Consider the following 23,880-nt stretch of genomic DNA (forward strand, 5'->3'; position numbering starts at 1 on the left):
CAGTTTTCGACTGAACAACGAAACAAAATATAAAAGAACAAAATGTGATTCTCTGCTTTCCCCAGATCCAATGAAAGAAGCCGTTTTAATTAAAACTGATGCCTTTCTGGTCCTATTCTAAGTGTAGATGAAAGTAGTAGTGAAATCAGAGCGTATTACGTATATGTTCCAAAATCTTCTCAAAATGCAAGATGGTGAATGTCCATTTTTGCATATGTTAAAGGGGAATCCAAACGCATTTGTTCAAAATGTTCTTTCAAAAATAAAGCTCTGACAGTTTGGTAAACCCCTATAAGATATGTACAACAGAAATGGACATGAAAGTATACAAGGTCTACTTTAACTCTGTTTCTCTTGGAAACACTGAATTAAAGTATCAACCTTCTGCTTTCACTCTTCCATTGAACACTCAGACAGACAGATTTACATGTACATGTACAGACAGAATTTCATGACAAAAACACATTGAGGTAAACTAAAACTGCTGAAAGCTTCAAGAGGAGCTGTGGTTAAATCTTGAAAATGAGCTCTACTGAGTAAATCAGCCAAACGATGGTATAATTGCAAAATTATGCCAATTGAGCAACCAAGTTGTCTATTTGATTTGAAATAACACTTGATTTTCTGCTCATAATGAAGCTTCCAGTCGAATTAGCTGCTCTGAACAGACCATAATCCCACTGTTAGTATAAAAGTGAGAGTATTATATCTAACAATGGTTATTTCCATTCAGGTTTGTTTGGTTTCATCAGGAAATCATAACATTATCATGTTCATAATAAAATCTTATTATCAAATGATGACAAACTGCTGCAGGGGTCATTCCCTAACTGTCAAGTGAATGATGGTTTGCCAAGTATATGTAATTGATATCTCGCCAAGGTATTCAATTAATTGAATCTATTGAACAGACTGTAGTGATACATTTACTACTGAGAATGAAACATGTATTGAATGGAATTTAGTGCACTAGCCTCCATGGAAGAGGTCATCTGAAATGGGATCCAATGCTAATCATATACGACATGGCACCTCATACTGAACTGCTGACGGTGGAGATATCATAAACCACTATTCATAGGGTTTGCCAGTATACCTATAGGACTGAGATCTATGAGGTGTTAATGTGAAAAGCCTATATAAGCTATCAAAGGGGCAAAGTAAAAGAATGTAGAGCTCTTTCAATGAATGCATTGCAATGCATCAAATTTGGATCTTACCTCCTCCTCCTCAATCTCTTCTTCATACTCTTCTTCTGATGCCATCTTCAAACGGATTTAGTGAGTCTGCCCAAGCAAATTAAAGATGGTCAGACACACATTTGTAACTATTTACTAACAGCATTAAAATAATTCCAGACAATGAGAAATAAATTGTTTTTGAATACTTTACATGGCAAATAAAGTAAGGATTTCACCAGTACTTGAAGGACACTCTACAAAGAGGCATTAACAACAGGCTAGGAATGATCTGCCTATTTCAGTGTTAAAGTTAAAGAACCAAACTAAAAAGTTGACGTACCTTTACTATAGAAAGTTCCAGTAGAATTTCAGCAACCCTACAGTAAAGAAGGTTCTCGCTTTCCATCCACTTGTATCCCAATCTGCTATTCCACTTTTTGTATTCCTGCAAACCTAAACAAAGACAAAAATGTGTCAGTTTTCCTCTGACTGAGCTGACACCTTAACGTGGTGGATCAAAAAAAAGCTAAATTTCTATTTTGTGCTATCTTTCTGCAGGCCTGGTAGGTGAGAAGGTTTGAAACCTAAGACCCCCCCAAAATGCTGCGCCTCCTGGATGAAGCCTTGCGACAGCTGCTCTGAATCGCTCCAGCTATTTGTCATGTAAGCCAATGCTGCGGGCTGATTGGCTGGCTTTGTTTAGCTAGTGGAGCTCCAATGCCTTCTGAGGCTGCAGGTTAATTTTAGGTCTGACCACTAACTACCCTTTTTTAGGACCCAACTCCCAGAAAATGAGCTTTTCTATGCTTTTTCATCAGAAAGATTGAGAGGAATGTGGATGGGACTTTAGCAAACTCCTGTCCATGAGGTGAGGGGCTTCAGATAGTCTTCCAGGAAAAAGAAAGAATAAGTCCAGGAATAAGTTCCAGCTTTGAGTAATTGGTAAATTGGTTGTTCCTGCAATGGTGGCCAATAAAGTCAGATGATTCTTATCAGGCTGTGGTTCATAGACACAGCACCGCCCGCAGCATCACTTCCATCTATCAACAGGCTGTAGAAGGTAGTCAATCCAACAGAGCAGGCCATGCAAAGAATGCTGGAGAGTAAAATCTGGTGTGCTGTTTGATTTTGTGGTTTTTCCTTTGCTTACCGGTGACTTTAAAGTTAAAACGTTTCCCAAGCTGCCAGAGCCTCCCCAACTCTTCCCTCCTGAAAAACGCTGGGCAAAAGCTCCAAGCTGCAACGGCACTCCGGTTATCATGTGCTCCTATCCACCAATCAGTGGGCAGCATTCTCAGGTTTCAAAAGCTAAATATACATTAGCGACCCTTCAGAAAAGTGCACCTGTTCAGCAAATCATCAGCAATACAACTATGAGGAAGAAAAAAAAGAAAACACTGAAAAAATACCTGGTTTCTTTGAATGAGGGAATGTAGGGATGCTACATTCAGCAAGATGTTCAGTGGAGGTAAGTATCAGTCTCGGGAGTAGTGGAGATCCTGGGGGTGGAAATGGGGTCTTCTCTGTGAAGATGGTCAGAGAAACTTCTTGAGGTCACTGGTTTACATCCAAGTGTACGTGGATCCCAGAGGCTGACATCAGGTCAAGGCAAGGGGCAAGAGGGAAATAAACTGTTGTCCACCCAATTACAAAGCCATCTATTGTGACTCAGGAACAGACAAGAAAGATTTTTATCTCAGTCTATGTTCTATCTATAGCCATTATACTCAATGTATGTGCACTTTCCATTATACAGATAGTATCATTTGCAGTACTCTTTCATGCTGATCTAAGGGTGAGTCATTATAAAACATTTTAGAAAGTGCCACTACAACATCTCCCAAGTACTTCTGAGCCGACAGACAGCTGAGTACGTTACAGTATTAAACTATTCAGGGACACTCAAAAATACAGCTGACACTTATTTTTAAAGCATCCCGAGTGGCAGTATGGGGTGATATTTAGGCACAGAGGCATGTTTCCTTGAACCCTTAATATCATTGTGTGGAACAGTTTGAACAATGCTCTGCTCTGATACACAGAGAGACACACGATATACAACAATTTTACCGTGATGTGCTCCAGCCATTTCCACTCAAAAGTCCTACAGTTCTCCACATCTCCATGGCGGGGCAGCATTATTGAGCTGAATGACAGAGGCAGCTGTGACTGTGTCAGCTCAGTGTTTCCCACTGTCCTCTATATCAGCACTCTAAACAGTGACGGAACTGCTCAATGCTAATCTCTCCAAGACCTATCCTCCTGGGACTCAGAAAAAAAAAGGTTTTTTGAATTTAGTATTTTTTCACGTCATTACACTGTTTAGAGCATAAGAAACAAATGGAAAAGAAAAAAAAAACATTTTTGAAAAATTATATTTTATTCATATGTTATTATGTCCTCTGTAGTTGATACCAGGACTCGGTTGTTTAAAAAAAATAAATGACATGAAATTGCATGTATAGGAAAAAACAATGGGATTTATTTTTAATTCACCAATCAATTTTTAGGTTTCAGGATTTTTTTTAACCAAACTTTGTTTAAAGATGATTCTGAACTATGTTATGATAGATATAACAAAATGCATTGAAATACCATTTTACTTTATGCAATATGTGGGTAAAATGGCCATACTTGGATTTTCCCATTTAATACACTGCATCTAATTTGCATGTTAATATGTTCTTGTCGCAACATGTAATGAAAATAGAAGTGTAATAATGGGAGTAATAATTGGCAACATTTTCATAATATCATCTCATAGGAATATTGATGTGCAATTTATTTCCCTATTCACTTGTGTCTCCAAAATGCCTGATAAACATGATGTAAGTCCTGGCGTCCACTTGAAATCAATGCCCTGTTTTGTAACAGAAAGTCATATTTTGATTAGAAACCCCATAACAATTTCCTGAGATGTTGATTTATAACAAACTATTTGAAAATTAATCTGATTTAAATTATAATTACAAAATATAATATTTCCATAAGAGTGCTAAAAATTAATGTCAGCTGTTTTTAAAGACCAAGAAGTTGTTGTTATCCTGGTGAAACCTCCAAACGTGGTATCTGTGCAAAGCTCCGAATGTGCTCTTTACAGGACATCCAGACTGTGACATGTGACATGTATGATGTCAGAGAAATTCACTAAAATATAATGTCCACTACAGTGGACAAAAGTCTATTCCTGGGTCCCAGGAGGCTATGGCAGGAATTTTAATCAGTTTTCACAATGCGTTCTATATCAGTATGTGGCATAACAGGGTTGACAGATGGCAGAGGTTTTATAGACCAGGGTTATTATAAAACTAAAATCATAAAAAAAAAACATTTTCATTACTTGATTTAAAATAAAGTTAATTGAAATAAAATGAAGGGGAAAAAAGCAACATTTCTCCTTTTCAGTTATTTTAACTTGATATACACCGATCAGTCATAACATTATGACATTATTGAGCGAGTTTGACAAGAGCCAAATTGTGATGGCTAGACTACTGGGTCAGAGCATCTCCAAAACTGCAGCTCTTGTGGGGTGTTCCCGGTCTGCAGTGGTCAGTATCTATGAAAAGTGGGCCATGGAAGGAACAGTGAACCGGCGACAGGGTCATGGGCAGCCAAGGCTCATTGATGCACGTGGGGAGCAAAGGCTGGCTTGTGTGGTCTGATCAAACAGACAAGCTACTGTAGCTCAAATTGCTCAAGAAGTTAATGCTGGTTCTGATAAAAAGGTGTCAGAATACACAGTACATTGCAGTTTGTTGCGTATGGGGCTGCATAGCCACAGACCAGTCAGGGTGCCCATGCTGACCCCTGTACAGCAGTGGGCTGAGCATCAGAACTGGACCACGGAGCAATGGAAGTAGGTGGCCTGGTCTGATGAACCACATTTTCTTTTACATCACATGGATGGCCGGGTGCGTGTGCATCGCTTACCTGGTGAACACATGACACCAGGATGCACTATGTGAAGAAGGCAAGCCAGTGGAGGCAGTGTGATGCTTTGGGCAATGTTCTGCTGGGAAACCTTGGGTCCTGCCATCCATGTGGATGTTACTTTGACACATAACACCTACCTAAGCATTGTTGCAGACCATGTACACCCTTTCATGGAAACGGTATTCCCTGGTGGCTGTGGCCTCTTTCAGCAGGATAATGCGCCCTGCCAAAAAGCAAAAATGGTTCAGGAATGGTTTGAGGAGCACAACAATGAGTTTGAGGTGTTGACTTGGCCTACGAATTCCCTAGATCTCAATCCAATCGAGCATCCGTGGGATGTGCTGAACAAACTCACTTTGTCCAAACTCAAAAAGTCCAATCCATGGAGGCGATCCATTGATTCATTGGTGCTAGATACCACAGCACACCCTCAGTGGTCTAGTGGAGTCCATGCCTCAATGGGTCAGTGCTGTTTTGGCAGCAAAAAGGGAACCAACACAATATTATGTTATGCCTGATCGGTGTAATAAAATAACAATCAAAATAAAATTTATAAAAATAACAAAAACACAACAAAATTAAACAAACCTTAAAATAAAAAAAAAAAATTAAATAGAAAATACACTGTCATGGAGTAACAGGGTGGCAATAATACTAATACAATTAATTTGCATGCAGATATTGTGTTAATTCTCTATATTGCTGGCTCACAAATAAATAAAAGATACAAAAAAATGAGGTCAAACAGTGTGGAAATTTGAAGGAAATTGAACTCTAGATTGATGCTTCTATTAAACTTATGTCACATACTTTAAGATATGGCAATTTTATTGTAGGGGTGGAACAAGTTTGCATTAATAATAAAACAAAATTAATATTGATTGGTTTAATATTTTAAAGATTGGACTAATTAGTACATACTAACAGGGTGGAAAAAGCAATCATTTCATCTGGGAACAGATGAAAACATGGACAACTGTTGACTGAGCTTAAGCACAATACTTCAATCCAGTGATATGACGCTTTGAGTGTCATAAAGCTTAGTCACTGGAAAAATTGGTAACTAATAAGGGGGTCTTGAACAGCTGAGGATGGGTATTAAAACACTTTCAATGACTCTCCCACTCTGGGGAAAAAGCATTTCAAAAACACTGCGGTACACAGATGCAGATACGGTGCCGGAGAAAACCTGTTTACCATCATGACTCATGAAATTAAACTTTAAATTTACGTAACTACACTACAACATCAAAAGGTTTTGAGAACTAACAACCCCATCAACAGTGTTGTCCTGCTTCAGATGGATACAAAAAAGAACAATCATTATGAGGCACTGAAGTTCTATACAAGGCCATCTTATGCAGAGAGAGATTCCAAAAAGAAAAGACAATGCAGTAAATAAGTTAACAAGATCGTTAAAGAGATAGTTCACCCAAAAATGAAAATTACCACGATTTACTCACTCTCAAGTCATCCTAGGTGTATATGACATTCTTCTTTCAGACGAATACAATCAGAGTTAGATTAAAAAATGTTCTGGCTCTTCCAAGTTTTATAATGGCAGTGAATGGCTATTTCTGAATGGCCTTCTGAAGCGAAGTGATGTGTTTGCGTGAGAAAAATATCTGTTTCTATGCATCTATATTTGTTGGAAATTTACAAACTGTAATCTGTAACTTCAGCTAACTGACGTACGCTCATTCACGAGAGACTGGCATTCCAGTTGGACGCTCCAGAGAGAATATGCTAGTTCCAAGTTGCGTTTTGCTCCATCCTCTGCGCTTCTGCGCTCATCACAGGAACTTGCGCTACACCTGTGTCCTACGTCATACACTCACGACAGTTAGCAGAAGTTATAGATAACAGTTTGTAAAGTTTTAAATAGAAAACAGAAACAGCCATTCACTGCCCTTATAAAGATTGGAAGAGCCAGGACATTTTTTAATACAACTCTGAAGTCATATACACCTAGGATGACTTGAGGGGGAGTAAATCATGGGCTAATTTTCATTTTTGGGTGAACTATCCCTTTAACAAGAAACATATATACCGTATATATTTTTTAAATCTGCTCTGTGAAGATATGATGCCATTTATTCTTGGCATTCTGCATATTCTTTGACCAGTTTTAAACTAGATTTAAAGTACAGAGTGTGTTTGCCACCAGTCACACCAAATTTAATCGCAAAAAAAATCAATCCACATCAAAATATTTTTTACATAAAAAAACTCCCTTTACAATGTAAATGTTTAAAAATTAATGATCTGTACTAATAGAAAATTAAAATAAATCATTACAAATTAAGCTGATCTGAAGTCCAAATTATGTGATAATATTATATGTGTAAGGTCTGTGATATGTATTAAAATACTATCATTTTAGTACACAAAGTTCTAACCAGATCCTCCATATACATGTCAGCGTTTTTCCCAGGTTAAACAAGTAAGCTAACTGAATTCATTTTTAAAATGAGACGCTGTCCTTTCAAACCATGCCCCCTAGAGGTGGCAAAAGAGCTGTGGAACGTAACCAAATACTTCAACATTGTCAATTTTGGCAGTGCTTGAAGGTCAATCGGTGAGGCATAAGAAGAAAATCTGTTGAGAAATAAAGTGTGAAACATCTGTCATGACAGATAAAAACACTTTATTTAGTTGTATTTTACATGAGTGCAGTCTCCCGTTGCATGGTAATGTGTCTCCTCAGCCCAGAGGAGACAGAGAGTCAGGTGCAGGAACAAGGTTAATGAAAATACTGGACTGCACACACTCGGCAACACCATGTCAGGTAGATGGGTAAAGCAGCGAGGCCTCCAGGCAGGGATCCGCTCAGCTAGAGACAAGTCTCTTAGTCCAAGTCTTAGGCCATCCTATTACTTTTTCAATGGCCATCCGTGCAGAAAAACACTGGGTTTATGCTGTCTCACAAGTCCTGACTTATTTTAGTGAGTTAGTTACAGATTGTTTGTTCACAGTTCTCAATAATCTGTAATAAATTAATCAAACAAGTTCTGGTGACGTCGCTGAGTCACCTTCACAGTGAGCGACAACCGGCCTCCACGCCCGGCAGAAAAGACAGAGAGAGCACACTGCTATCTGAGGTCAGAGGTCATCTTACTCGCAGCCGTGACATCATCCATTCAAGACCCTGGCAGAGCCTGCGGACAGGAAAGAGACATTCATTCTCTGGCAGTTAACAAAGCTCCTATTTTCTTTCTTTCTCTTAAGTAGACAAAGAAAGACGTTTGTGCTTTCTGCCTATTAGTCAGAGAAAGGCCTCTGAACTAATGACCTTGGCCATAAAATGAGATGCATTTTAGTCTTTTCAGTAAACGTTAATGGCCGCTCATACATTCCATTATGAAATCTACAGACTTTTTGGATCAACACACTTTAAATATTATTTTCTGTGCATCCAGGAATCTGTATGCATCCACAAAGCAGTCGAAATAGGGCTAAAGAAAAATACAATTTGAATTTATTTTACTGATACATTTTGTGAAATTCTGCATTGGCCAGCATGGGTTGTCTATGAAAGCATATTACTGCCACATAAGAAAAAAATCATGCTTTAGTAAATCGAAATAAAAGTCATTATGACATACTAAGTCAAAATGATCCACTTTGTCATATTTTTATGATTAAAATGTTTCATATTTATGACTTTTTTCTGTTTGACTATCATAATAATTTTCAACTTTTTGTCATAATTATGATATACTTTAACATTTTCAGATACTTTTTTCTCATAATATCGACCTTTTATGTCATAATATTGACAAAAAGTGAATCATTGATTATGATTTATATGGCAAATGTGACTTCCACAGCTGATTATTTAAAGCCTCCAAAAGCCGCCTTTCCACTGCACATGACATTTGGGCTCATGCATAAAGTTTCAAATTCGCTGCGTTCCAAAGTTCAAATTTGCTGAACTCTAACCTGAGAATTTGCATCACGTGTAGACATGTGACCACTAGAAGATTGATATGTCACGGTGTGACCACTTGGCTAAATTTAAAGAACAATATTTTTGCAGTAAAGTCGAGTAGATAGAATATTTTTTGTCAGCTGTATATATTAGTATATATTTCAGCATATTTTCTTAATAATAGATGCTGTTTACACTAAGTGAAAATAGCGATACCTTCCATTTACATTATTTAAAAATAGCAAATAGTAGCTAGATGCTATTTATACTTATAAATAGTGGCAGATACTATTTGCACCTCAGTATTTTTGTACATAAAAAGGATGCAATAATAACAGTGTGTAAATTATTATATTTATTAAAATTATTAAATGGAGAACGCCTTATTGGGACAATATGCCCTCCCTACACCTACCCCTAACCCTAACCAATAAATACTTTATTATTAAACACACGTTAGGTGCTTTATTTCCACTTTTCAAATATTTTCTTCATTTTTATTGAAATTAAGAGCCTCTCCGATCTGATATGCAATGCGGAAAAGGGAGAAGAGTGAGTTTGGCAAAAGGCGGATTTAAACTTGGGTCGATGGCATTCAAAAGCTACTTTCATGCACCATACGTCTTTTTGAATCTCCATGCCTTTTTAAAAGTTTTTAAAAGCATCAAGTGTTTCTGATAAAGTTAAACAAAAAAGTATTAATAATTCTCACTTTGCACACACACCGATTTGATTGGAATTCATTGCATCCGGTCGACATATCGAATATGGAGTAGTCGCAACGAGTAACATTTTTTTTTACATATCCAAAGCTTAAATCGGATCCGAAAATTTTGCATCTGCAGATGGTCGGCACCGCACGCAGCCCCTGTGCAACTCTCCATAGCAAATTAATGATTTCCAGTTGAAGTGGAAAGGCAGCTAAAGATGAAAGATTCTTGCTTAAAATGAAAAACAAGCATGTACTGGAAACCTTAAGGACATGTCTGCATTTGTCTGACAGCAATTGCTGTCTATGCAACTTTTAGACGCTTAATACTGATTCATCACTTCTATCTTTGCTAGTTCTATATTCAGCCAAAATGACTAGAAGAAAGACTTTTACACAATCTGTGACTCATTACATCTCCTCTACTAATGGAAAACATAACATTGAACTGGATCTTTGTATGTACATGTTTGTCATGTGACTCTGCTGTAGGTTTTTGTGGCCTTACCCTTCTCCAGTGAGGGCACAACAGGCCTGGATGTGCCACTGATGGTCTTTGATGGAGGTAAGTTGAAGACTCTGGGAAATCTCAGCAACAGTCATACAACCCTTCACATCTTGCTTGTTGGCGAAAATCAACAAGCCAGCTTTTTTCAGATCCTAATAAAGAGGAAGTGGAATCAAGAAGTCATTACACAGAAGAGCAAACCAGACAGTATCAGTACAACCAAGGAGTGGGCGATATGACCAAAATGTTATATCATGATATGAGTAATTATATTTCATGATAATGATATAGATCACGATAGTTACCTTTGCTTTAAATAACGTTATAATATCAAAAACTTTTGATACCACTGAAATTTCATAATCACCATTTTAAATCTCATGGCTTTGCATCAAATATGTGTGTATGAACACTCAAGCAATACCAGTTCTCATACTGACATACATATACTCGCCTCATGGGCTAACATCCTGTAGAGCTCCTCTCTGGTCACTGAGATTCTCTCTCTGTCTGTGCTGTCCACGACCACAATCACAAACTACACAGGAGAAACACATTAATGGGACACTGCCTTTACGATTCAAGATAACTTTAAAAATATATACGGTGCCTCAGTGCGTCTACCTCTGTGTTCGTGTAGTAAGTGTTCCAAGAGGAGCGCAGTGATTCCTGTCCTCCAATGTCCCACATAAGGAAATGAGTATTATTGACCACAATCTCTTCCACATTGCTGCCTATGGTGGGTGAAGTGTGCACCACCTCATTCATAGAGCTGGAGATTACAACAACAACAACAAGAGCACGGAATTAACAACAAATAGGACAACACCATAAATACGAATACAAAATCAGGCTGTAATTTGCATAATGTAATCACGCCATCACATGTACAGTGCCCTCCACTAATATTGGCACCCTTGGTAAATATGAGCAAAGGTCGCTGTGAAAATAAATATGCATTGTTTATCATTTTGATCTTTAATTTTAAAAAATCCACACAATTCTAATATAGAATCTATTATAGAAAGGGGGGGGGTCTCATTATGAAATAAATGTTTTATTACTAGTGTAACTGTAATATTGTGAAATATAACAGCTGTCAATTTAACACATTAATTAAATTAGGTGAAAAATAACATGTTAATTAACCAATTTTTATATATATACACACTAACTTTGATACAATACCTTGAAAAAGCGCGAAACCTGCAAGAATGAGAAATTATGCGCTATGCAAGCACAATTCAATCAGAGCGAATGAGACCATTGGCGTGTCCACTGGCGCAGAACAGAGCAAAAGTTTTCAGTTAAAGGCGTCATGAACTGGCTTTTAAAAAAAAATTATACTGTTGTCTGAGGTCAACTTATGACGTTCGCATGGTTTTTACATTCAAAAACATCATAATGAATAAGTAATAGCCTATTTTCTACCCTGGTTTTGAGGCTCTCTCCTGGAACGGTTTTATGGGCGTGCCCCACTGAAGACTTGGAAGTAAACCCCCACGGCTAGGATTGGATAAGATTTGCACATTTAATGAGCTCCCCTGTTTCAGCTCCCCTGTCAGTACATGTGGGAATTGTTTTGAAAGCGTGTGGGAAAACGACAACCGGAATGAATTGCCTAACCCTATCAAACAAACATCTCATCCACCCGCGATTGATTGGAATGTTATTTTTATTATTATTACACTCTGTGGAATACTTGATTCTGATTGGTCAATCGCGCATTCCAGCGGTATGTTATTCCCAGATAACAACCGCCAAAGTGAATAACATACCGCACATTCGGGTACTACGAGTTATCTTGACTGGTACTACTTATATGCTTAACACTGTCGTTGACTGTCTGGTGCCATCTTGTGACTGAAAAACACTTAACCACCACGGGTTACAAAGGAAGACTTCAAGGGTTTCACGGCCAGAACTTTACTTTATAAAGTTTTAAATATGGATTTTTTTTTACAAAAATGTTTTAAGCAATAGATAAAGGCTTAAAACACTTTGGAACTGTTTTTCTTCGCGGAAGATTTTTCCTTCAAACATCAAGTCAAGAGAGTGAACAAAGCCCATACATGCCCGAGTCTAATTCCGAATCGCAATGAACCAACAACACCACCAATAAAGGATTCTTTAGCCTTTGACAAGGTATGTTCTAAGGTGCTAAGGTATGTTCAGTTAGACACTTACATAGAAATCAAACGATCTGTAACAATGCAATACTATCACATATAAAAACTTTTTACTCACATAAGTGTGTTGCACCATTCATTCATGTAATCTCATCCTGTCTGTAAATCCAGTCTCTTGTTTACAAACGAATCCATGGTGAAATGAAGGAACAAACACGCATTGTCTATCCCACGTGAGCTGGATATTCATTAAAAATAAAGTTCATCCATGCATTCATAATATTGGAATCCGAATGAAGCTTCTGCGGTATGTTTATTGCTTAGAAGTTCGATCCGGTTTAACTCTATGTAGGCCTATGTCAGTGGAATCAGGCGGTGTTTCACCACACAATGACGTCAAGGTGTGGCATATTCTGAGATTGATCGTTTGCTGGGCCTGGGGTCAATAAAAGCTTTTCTTTGACAGCTCTGAAACTTACAGAATATTCTTATATTACCATTTTTTTGTATATCAAAAGCTCAAGGGAAAGTTAATTTCTCAATTCATGACCCCTTTAACACTGAAAGTGCGAGCGTGAAGCTCAACTTCCATGGGAATTAATTGAAAACGCTTGCTCTGCTGTGGGCCTGTGGTCACGCACCGTGAGCAGTGATGGGAATAACGGCGTTACAGATAAACGGCGTTACTAACGGAATTATTTTTTTCAGTAACGAGTAATCAAACGAATTACTGTTTCTCCCGTTGCAACGCCGTTAGCGTTACTGAGGGAAAAAAAGCGGCGTTAGTCGCGTTACTATAATTGAGCTCACTGAAGCGCTTTTCATCCGAACAGGCTCTCTGTCAGTCGGACCTGCAACGTGTGTGTGTGTGTGTGTGCGCGCGCACCAGCCATGCGTGTTGGGGGTGGGTGCGGTGGTGCACATAACTGATGATGATTGGTGGGTGGGAGACAAGGTTGAAGTTGATAGGTTGAGTTCACACCTATTTTTTTCACGGTCTATGGTTCACACACACACACACACACTAATGACGCACACGCATATGCACATTCAGCGATGGTCCAACGACTTCAAAGGTAGCTTTCGCAAACTGGAAGTATAAGCGCTACTTTTCCCTCGTTGAGGTGAAAGGTAAGAATATTTATGTAACATGCAACTTATGCCCAGGAAGAAAGAGTCTCTCCACGCCGGTGGCAAGTGATTCTGAAGCGCCTCACATCATCATATGCCACAAAATTAGTGGCTAAAAACCCAGGTGATAACGTGAGCTCCACTACCAAAGGAAAGTATAGTACTGATAATATTTACACAATATTTACACTATAGTAGGCCTACTGATAATATTTACAATAATGCATTGAATTTGATAGGTGTCTCTTACATTGTCCCACAGCAACATTACAATAGTGTACATTAATGTACAATGTTTTATAATAATAATTTATTCTATTTAGTGTCCAATTCATTCATTTAACATATCTAATATTGGGGGCATCCAAGTTATTTGACATATTTGAACATTTGGAGAAAAAAAAAAGTAACGCAGTAATTACTTTCCCTGGTAATTAGTTACTTTTATAATGATGTAACTCAGTTACTATTTGTAAGAAGTAACTAGTAACTATAACTAATTACTTTTTTAAAGTAACGTGCCCAACACTGACCGTGAGTGACAGGAGGTGGACTTGTGCCAACTGTAAATTCGCCGTCGGAGAGAAGAGAGAGGGAGAATGCGTAGCTGGTATCGGTGTTGATACATATCGAAATATTGATATTTTTGACAACACTAATATATATTTTTTATATATATATATATATATATATATATATATATATATATATATATATATATATATATATATATATATATATATATATATATATATATATATATATATATATATAGTAGAGAGAGAGAGAGAGAGAGAGAGAGATAAATAAGAATTTAATTAAAAAGTATATCAATACAAGTATACAAAAAACTATTTTAAAATAAGAAATTAATAAAAAGGCATAAGTTTGGAGTCGGTTAAAATGGTAATATTGTGAAATATTGGCCGTGGTCTGAGGAAATTATGCAAATTACAGCCATAATATTATATTATATTATATTAATACAATTAAGAATGAACTGCTTGATTGATTTATAACTAAGTGTAATACTTACAACTGATAAAGTATGGTGGTCTTTCCTGCATTGTCCAACCCAACAATAATGACTTTGTGCTCTGGGGGAACAACAGAAAAACAGTTAGCCTAAATGTTTTAGTAAACACTTTAAATCATACCCAGCATTGCAGACATACGCCTCTGATTTTGTGCATGTGCATGACAGGGATTTGAATGCTTCACTGAGAAACGTGTCATCCTATACACAAACAATATCAAGGAACTGAGCAGGCCTAAAGAAAAGAATAATGGCCAATCCCACACAAAAAATATGAGGCTTGTCTCAAACTTGTTTTAGGCTGGGCTGTGCTGCTCCTGCCCTTACAAGCATGTTTTACCTACATTCTAACAAACAGTGGTGTACAAGATAATACAGTACACTTTACACATTAAACTTGCAGCCTCATTTCAACTGAGCTAAACAATTGTGAATTTGACAAAAAAAATCCTTATTTTGTTTATAATATATATACACATAATTGTATTATATAACAACAACAACAACAACAAATAATAGGAAGCAATTTACTGACAATTTTTTTTGTTTCTATTGCCAATAAAGTGTTTTATAGAATACTGATATTATTACACTCATTTTGACCTATAATTTAGACCTATAGTACACTTTAAACATACAGATGAATAATCTGTAAATATTAAGCCAACTGAATTTATTGCTTCTTAAAACCCCACGCACTTTAAAAATGAACTTTGTTATGATGATGGCTGTTTGCACCTGCAGACACGTCAAAGGCATTAGAGGCTAGGTGACGTGGTAACACTTATGAGTGTGTGTAAAGGTGGCCGAATAGTTTCCACATGAGAAGACAATGCTTAGCTGCAGCAGAACTTTGCATACTGCAGTTTATCACGCATGACAATGGACAACAAGGACATGTATAGCTAATGCAAATATCTCAATCTAATTTAACTGCCTGCCACATGCAAAAGAGCCAACACTTTTTTCAGCCCCACTGTCCACAAAAAAGGCCCAACAGAGGTTTAGGTCAAATATAATACATATCAGAAACCTTTTTTTGGGGGGGGGTTCTCTATTTAGTTAGCCTAGAAATCTAGATGCACCCTAGCGGCAGCAAATCTAATTTGCAGCCAGGGCGTCTAGCAACTCTCCGTTGGCTTGCGAGCTGGAAAAACCAAACTCTGGTCAGGCCAATCACATCGTGTATAGAGTCGGTGGGCGGGGTTAACATAATGACGGCAGAGTTGCGGCGGTTTCGCGTGTTACTCGTAAACAAAGCAGCTGGCGAACAGCGGTCTTTCGAATCGGCTTTGGCCACGACTCTGGAAAACTTGGAGTTAAGCTTTTCTTTGAGAAAAGAACAAAGAACGGCACTGAAGTCATTCTTAAGAAAGGAAGATGTGTTAGGAGTTTTGCCGACCGGATACGGCAAAAGTTTAATCTATCAACTAGCTCCGCTTCACCTTCTGCGTTGCTCAGGTTGGTTGTAGCGCTATCCTATTGTATGCAGAGGGAATTTGAAAGACAACCGTTTATCCCGTCCCTCGGATTGGGGCAAAGCCAATGGTGAGTTCCCAGACCCAACATCTTGATGTGGGTCTGGCTTGTCAGGCTACTATTTAGTAAAATTGATCGTAAAAACCTTATTTGGCTAGAAAAAAACTCCATACAATTGATGCATTTACAATTTTAATAAAAAACATTAAAAAAAAGGGAAATTAAAATCAGCATCCACAGACAGGATGTGAGGAAATATTTGAAGATTGGCTATGATTCATATTCGATGAATGTGACATATGGTTGCAAAGGGACAGAACATTTCTGGAAACGTTCCATGGGAAGTTAATCTGGGGAATTTCGGAAATATTCCAATTGTGAAACTTGAAGGGAATTTACGGGAATTAAAGGTAAATAATTGGAAATTTGGGGTAATTTATGCAAACCGAATCATATACAAACATAGATATAAACTTTTTGTTTGGTCATAAGCAGCCATGCATACAATCTAATACAAATAAAAAAAAATGAAATTTTTGACATTTATTTGTGAGTAGAAAAAAAACATAATTCCCTAACATTTTCCAACAGCGAGCACACTACGCTTTTTGGAAGAAGGGGCTTTGTAGAAATCTCTGCGTTTTAGAAAGAAGGGGCATAGAGGAGCTACAATAATGTATTTATGTGAAAAATAATGTTTTTTTTTTTTTTTTTACATTAAAGCATGGCATTACACCAAATACGCAAAATAATGGTCTTTGAAAATAGCACCATAAAATATGGTTGTTTTAAGATGGGGCTTTTTTCAGCTAAATTCAGGTTCCGTTATAGACTAACCTGCAATTTAGCAAATTTCCAGTTTATTTCCATTAATACCCATATATTCCCATTTATTCCCATATATTCCAACTTTAAAAATTTCAGGAATTTTGCATCCCTAACATGTGACAAAAATACAACCAGATGATGACAAAATTGTCAAACGTGATCCCTGAATAATGAAAGGACTGAGATAGATCTGTATGAAATTCACAATTGAATGAACCATTTCAGAAATATTCATAATTTCTCATTTCAGGTAGGCTAATAAATGACAAGACGCCCTGAACCTGAAGATGATTAAAGGACAAAATGAATAAAGAAAAAGAAACTAAATAGGAAAGACTGCCTCTTATCTGAGTTAACGCCATGAATAGACGTACAGCTTGAATGCATCAGGTTTTCAAGGACATTCAGAAAACCATTCAGATGTGCTCAAAATGAGTCACAAGTGCAATATGCACACTATAGACTATCGTCTTTGTTGAGGACACTGACCCTACATGATTAATCAGAGATAGAGACAGCTTTTAAAAGATCATTCAATAGACATGATCTTAGTCTTGCTCTTCTCAGATTCGCCCATTTAATTTGAAAATAATTAACAAATAAGAGTAAAAGCTATTCAGAAAATGCTTGTTACCTAGGTGCTTTAGCACTTCAATGAAATGTTTTGTCTCATTCCTTGTATTCACAAGAACATACAGAATAGCTTAATACCAAGTCCTTGCCTTTGTAGTAAAAAAAGAAAAGAAAAAGAAAGGTCATTGCTAAATAGGACAAACATGAGGTGTATCACATTCAAAAGTACAGTTTTGTTGACATTTAGATTTAAAAAGGTGGCTAGAGTCACGGTTCCAGATCTCTCTTTGTCTCTGAACTCAAATACATTAGAAGTTCTCAACAATAAAGGGGGTTTTCCCCCAGTACTTTTAACGTTCACAACCACACCACATTAAATAATCTTAATAATCTCTTTTGTTAAATTTCAATGATTTCTGTAATTTATACATCTTTAAAATAAGCTTTTGGAAACTGTAAAAACAGTGGCATACGATACATATAATTTTCAGACTATTCTAGTTGGTTACAATGCTAACAAATATCACAAGTCATTTGAGCAATTTCAACAAATCATAATCTATGTAACCGGCCAGGCAACTTCAATATGTGACATCAGATTATTTGTAGAAGTCACAGCCCCAATTTTCAATACTTCCCCGATTTTTATTTATTTATTTGCAAGGCATAAACATACATGTTTATGTCTTACATTAATGCATGTAATTCGGGGTGTAACGGTACACACAACTGACGGTTCGGTACAGCAGGGGAGAGAAAGCTTTTTTTTTTTATTAAACAGTGGTTTACTGAACAAATTGTGTCTGTCCTTAAATGAATTCAATAACTAGAAGTTTCTAAAGATAAAAGAAAATATTTGCTAATGCTGTAAAGTGTAAACTATATAGGGCTCTTACTTTCACATGACAACAGAGCCCAAATTACCTTAAATTAAGTAGCTATTTATTTTTAGATATAATAATCAACCCTCAAATAACATTGTATGCAAACATGTAAACTCTACATTAGGCAGTTTTTGCATTAACTTCTAAATCTAATTATAAAATAGTTTTTACTCCAATTCGTTGTTGAAATATAATCATACACAGTGGATGTCATTTTCATGACAGATTTATTTAAAAATACATTAAATAATCAAGACATCACTAATAGAGGTAAAGTATAATATAATGAATATAGGCCTATAGGCTAATTTAGTGCATATATTTAGTGAACATTCCTTTCTCTAGTGAAGCTGTGGACTCTGAATGACTTCTGAGGTACACTCAAAAAACAAAAAAGGTTCTTTGTCGTAATCATATAGCACCATATCTTAACATGTTCTGTATATGGTAGCGGTGCTATATAGCACCTTAGTCAAAGCACCGGTGAAGAACCTCAGAAGAACCGCTGAAGAACCTCTGAAGAACCGCTGAAGAACCACTGAAGCACCAAAATTGGTGCTATATAGCACTTAAAAAGGTTCCCCTATGATTACGAGCCAAGAACCATTTTTGGTGCCATATAGAACCTTTTTTTAGAGTGTAAATGAAATGCTACAAGACATTGTTTACAAGCTTTTTTATTTACGTCTTTCCGATGTTGAAACACCGATTGAGCGATTACACCACATATGATACGTTTCAGTAAGCTGTAATGTATCCTCATACCTTCAGATGTCGATTCATGTTTATTCTTTGACTAGGAAGTGATGATCACGTTCACTCGTGCACCGCGCTGCCGCTTTAACTGACGCGCCTATACACTGATCTGTCACTTCACATTTCATGATAAAATGGACAGAATATTTAATAATGTTCGTGTGGGAACTCGGATTGAAGTATGTCCCTCGTGTAAAATAAGCCAACTGTTAAAGATTGCATTCATACCATTCGAGAAGCCCTGTAACGAAACGGTTCAGTGCGAATACGTGTACTGTTACACCCCTACATGTAATGCATAGCAACACAGTACAAAGTTGACAACTAAAACAAAAAGACAAAACTAACTGGTTTATCACAGTGCAGGGTTACATTAGCAGAATATGTAATGCAGAAACAGAATGCAGCCTTGGTCAGTTTGTGAGACACATTTCAAAAACAAAAGAAATCTTACAGACCCCAAACTTTTAACAAGTGTGTAATCTCCCTTAAATGACTACTACACTACATTTAAAGGGCATATTGCAAGTAAAATTTTTTTCGAGATTAATCTATAACCTTGTATGAAAATACCATATGAAAAGGTAATGCAGGATTTAAAATGTTTTAAAAAGACATAAGAGCACTAATTTAGTGGCCGTTTCGTTGGCCGCTTGTAAAAAGCGTTTTTTTTCCCCAACATTGCGTCATATTACGTCACGAGAGGGGGTTGCTTGCCGAGCTCTGCGTTGGCTCAGTGCAGAACAGGTCGGTATTCAGTACGAGTCTGTGTATTCTCTGTAGTTTTTCTATTCCAATTTATCATTGTCATGGTAAATTATTATGTCCAGCCTGTCAGGACATCGAGTCCACAGGTTTCCTAAAAAAAAAAGTTAGGAATTCTGCATGGTGGCGTTTTGTGCAGGTGAAGAAACGGGACTTAACTTCTGCATGTGCTTCGAAACACGCGGTGGTGTGTATAGTGCTTTACACCAAAGGATTATCATCCCGGCGATATGATGGAGTCAAACATTGTTATACTCATGTAAAGCCGTCTACACACTGGCTGAGTGGCGTGAGCATGGCGTTTTCTATGTCTTTACACACCAGAAGCGTGTCTGACGCAGCGCTGCTGCTGCTAGGTGACGTACAGGGAGGGCTATACTTCATGTTAAACATAAATATATATCCTACTGATACAGCAAAGACCACGGGTGTGTCTCAATCAGCTCCCTAGTTCAGTAGTCAGGGCACTGATAGGCTGACTCCCTGATCAGTGCCCTGACTACTGAACTAGGCAGCTCATTGAGACGCACCCGATGTCGGCAGTATTGACGGCAAAAGAGGCTACAGAATATTTTGTTCTGTATTGACAGGTGCGTTATTTGAAAATCGAGAACATTTATGTCAAAACCTAGAGGCTTTCAAACATCAAAATGTCATTTATTAATATGTATTCATCTCAAAATGACAAACAGCTTTTCCTATTCTATTCTGCCTGGAAATGCTTCCAACACACTTGAAAAATATGCGTCGGTTATATTTCTAGCATGCGCTTTCGGCGCAGCTCGAGCCGCGCGGGTCACGCAGGCAGTGTGTAGCTTGCCTATTATAATAAATGAATAAACATCCACACGCGATGCTTCTTTGCCGTCGTGTTTACATTGATGAATACAAAGTATGTACATTAACACACAAATTAATACAGTCTCACAGTTTTTCGAAAAAAAGTTCTGAATTATGTGCTGGTAATGTAAATATTTTATTTATGCCATGTACATTCAAGTTCACTCAAATACATACTCATAACGTCATATACATCCTCACACTATTGGTGAATCGGCAAGAAATAAACCCATAATACAGAATTCATTAATAAAGGATAAACACAATAACACTATAGTGTCTGTGGTTCGGCTGCCGGCGGGAGATGTGACGGTCCCGGATCCGTCAGAGAGGCAGCTCGGAGAAAACGTGAACTGTGCACCGTGACGCGAGTCTTGTTTATTAAACATTAGCTAATTACCAAATCAGTCGTGATGAGAAACCGCTAACGTTATATCACAACGTTTAGTGTGTACGGATATTAACGAGTGTGACTTTTCCTGATGGTCAAAGCCTATAAGTTTCAGTTATTGTATCAATACTAGATGACAATAACGTTACCAGCTTTGCTATTGCCTGAGACATGATAATAATCAGTACAGTGTTGTAATCTGAGCACAGTGTTCATATCGTTAGCTAGCTTTATCTAGCTAACACTGGTCTCTCTCCGAGACACCTGCCGCTGTTCTCCACTGTTTCTCCTCACACAACAACTCAATATGTCTCCTGTAATTGTTGTTCTGTCTAATCCTGGTCTGTCCCTAATTGTGTGTCATAATTGTATGGCTGTGGTCTGCCATATGAGTATTAATACAACATTTATAAAGTCCTCAGCGTCCGAGCTGTCATTGCGATCCATTGTTTTCCTATCGTTGAAATTCACCGCACTCCCTCTCGTTATGTCACTTCCGGTTTTGGCATTTTTAGATGCGGAAGTAAAATTCTCTCACAAAAACGACTCCAAAAGCCTTAATAGCGTATTTATAAGTATATTTTATAGAAAATCTAGTTCCTACATTATTTTTCTATACATTGACTCACTGGTGTCTCTAACCTGCAACATGCCCTTTAAATAAAGAGAATTAAAACAGACTGATGGTAGTGCATCTACCTGCCGGCAACAATCTCTAACTCTCATGTTACACGGCTCACCCATATCACAATGATCTATTTGACTAATGAGTAAGGTGAGAACTGAAGAGAAATGTTCCACTGGGTTACGTTGCAATTTGCACATGCTCAGTCCCTCATTCACTGATGCACAATTCTTTCAAACAAGATTATGCTTTATGGATATTCCACCCCATTTATAATAAATGAGAGACCACTGGCTTTCACAAGAACGGTGTGTAACAAGTAATGCTGACACAAACTCCAGCGCTTTGAGGATTAACTTCACTGTCAGAGACACACAGGCTGACCAGTGTTGCAAAATGTCCAGCATGCACAATCACAGAGGAAAGAGGCACAAATGATCTGGCTTAAAAAAAAAAAAAAGCAAAGAGTGCTGCAATGGGTGTCACTTTTGAATTCACACTACTGGTGCAGCTATATTCAGTGCTGATATTTGGTTTCACGTTAACTTTATATTGACTGGCGACGAGTTATGTTTTATCAATACCAGACGAAGTACATACAAGCAAACATGTCAACGCATAGCTATATTTTACCCCCTGTAAAATGATTTAAAAAAATTCCAACCATATTTAATCTTACATGAGAATTACATAAGCGTGTCACAGTGCTTGACACGTTACACAACAATTATCGATTATTAGTGAAAAATAAAGATATCAGGATATCCTCCACAAACAGAGGCTGACCCGAACAGCAGAGCATCTGTCAACAGCCAGTGCTGAACCTTGAAGACTGTTTTAATGTAATGACAGGCGTTCACAGAATATTTCCACCCTGAAGAATGTATATACAACATGTTTATAATCATTTAAGTCGTATATCAGCACCAGCGTCGCTGTTTTAAAGCGAAAGTACAGTAGCAGTTTAGCAAACACTTGCTAGCTATAGAAAAACACATCAAGTCAATATTTCAATATAATATAATCGCATTATGTTTAATATATACTGCTTGACGTACCTTGGTGGTTAAAAAGCCTCCATAACTTTGTAAAAATGATTCCCATCGCTGATGTCCGGCCTCGGGCAACACCACCCAGCAGCAGCAGAGACTGAAAATCTATCTGCTAGCCAGCTAAGCTAACAATCCGGTTCAGTACAAAATAGTGCTCACGGTAACAGTTATTCACTCCTTTAATATTCTCCCGTGGATGGTATCCATGTCTCGTGAGGATGGGATTTCTAAATACTGCATCATTTCAGTGCTGTCATGTCTGGACGTAACGTTAAATGTTCATTTGGCTCTGCGGCAGTGAGACGAGCGTCTAAACGCTGAACTCAATCAAAGCCGTGGCGTTTACAGCCACGCAACACTCACCGGAAGTCTTCGCGACCTGTCTCAAAAGCTAGTGCGGAGCCTACCTGGACAGCACACTAGCGTTTGGGAATGTTCGGCACGTTTGTTAGGGAATGCTGTCAGCTCACTAAGTTTTGAGTTACAGCCACACTCTCACTGACAGCACAGTGGACTGGTGCTAGAGATAACATTACTGCGTGCATGTATAATAAATACGTGACTGGACAGTTGATCTTTGTAAAAAAACCAAAAAAATAAAACACAACAGATGGCAAAAAAGGCAAATATTTGGCTGAAGTCTGACCATATCCTTTTTTCCAGTCAATTAAGCATTATTGAAAGACAAAACATCTATTTGAATTTACAATCTTGCACATTATGTCTCTTTACAAATACAAAAAATAAATAAAAATAAATCACACAAATAAATAAAAACACACAAATAACATCACAAACTATCCCAAAATATCTAATTGAAAAGTATGTATGATGAAGAAATGTTAAAACATTACATTAACAAAATTATGCATTAGTCCACAGGGTTTCATAACTTGACCGCAGGAGCCTCCTTTTTCTTCCAGAGCAACAGTAGTAACTTATTGGCTGTAATTAAACTAAATGCAAGCAGTTGTGCTCCTGATAATGGAGGCATATGCTCAGAAAGTCCCAGAATGGTCGACCGGCTGCATTTGCACCCTAAAAACTTCTGAACGCACTGGAAGCAATTAATTCCAATAACTCTGTATCTTGGAGCGTCTGAACCAGGTCTGAACATTGATAAATA

At 37.5% G+C, this 23,880-nt stretch overlaps 2 protein-coding genes across 2 annotated transcripts in view; both read right to left on the reverse strand.

Moving 5' to 3' along the window:
- neb (nebulin) overlaps positions 1-2,415 on the reverse strand; it is a 65,571-nt gene extending 63,156 nt beyond the window's left edge. The window contains exons 1-3 of the mRNA XM_079822410.1: positions 2,332-2,415; positions 1,522-1,634; positions 1,221-1,286 (exon numbers count right to left, since the gene is read on the reverse strand). Of these exons, the coding sequence (XP_079678536.1) occupies positions 1,221-1,265 (45 nt within the window). The 5' untranslated portion in view covers positions 1,266-1,286; positions 1,522-1,634; positions 2,332-2,415. The remainder of the gene's footprint in view (positions 1-1,220; positions 1,287-1,521; positions 1,635-2,331) is intronic.
- A 5,327-nt stretch (positions 2,416-7,742) lies between these two features.
- On the reverse strand, positions 7,743-23,276 carry arl5a (ADP-ribosylation factor-like 5A). The gene is made up of 6 exons (XM_079822199.1): positions 22,761-23,276; positions 14,562-14,622; positions 10,890-11,037; positions 10,720-10,803; positions 10,266-10,417; positions 7,743-8,275 (listed from the first exon to the last, which is right to left on the reverse strand). The coding sequence occupies exons 1-6, from the start codon at positions 22,804-22,806 to the stop codon at positions 8,227-8,229; spliced, it is 540 nt and encodes a 179-aa protein (XP_079678325.1). The 5' UTR covers positions 22,807-23,276; the 3' UTR covers positions 7,743-8,226.
- Positions 23,277-23,880: the final 604 nt, after the last annotated feature.

The sequence above is a fragment of the Gobio gobio genome (assembly GCF_949357685.1).
Source record: "Gobio gobio genome assembly, chromosome: 7".
Taxonomy (NCBI): Eukaryota; Metazoa; Chordata; class Actinopteri; order Cypriniformes; family Gobionidae; genus Gobio; species Gobio gobio.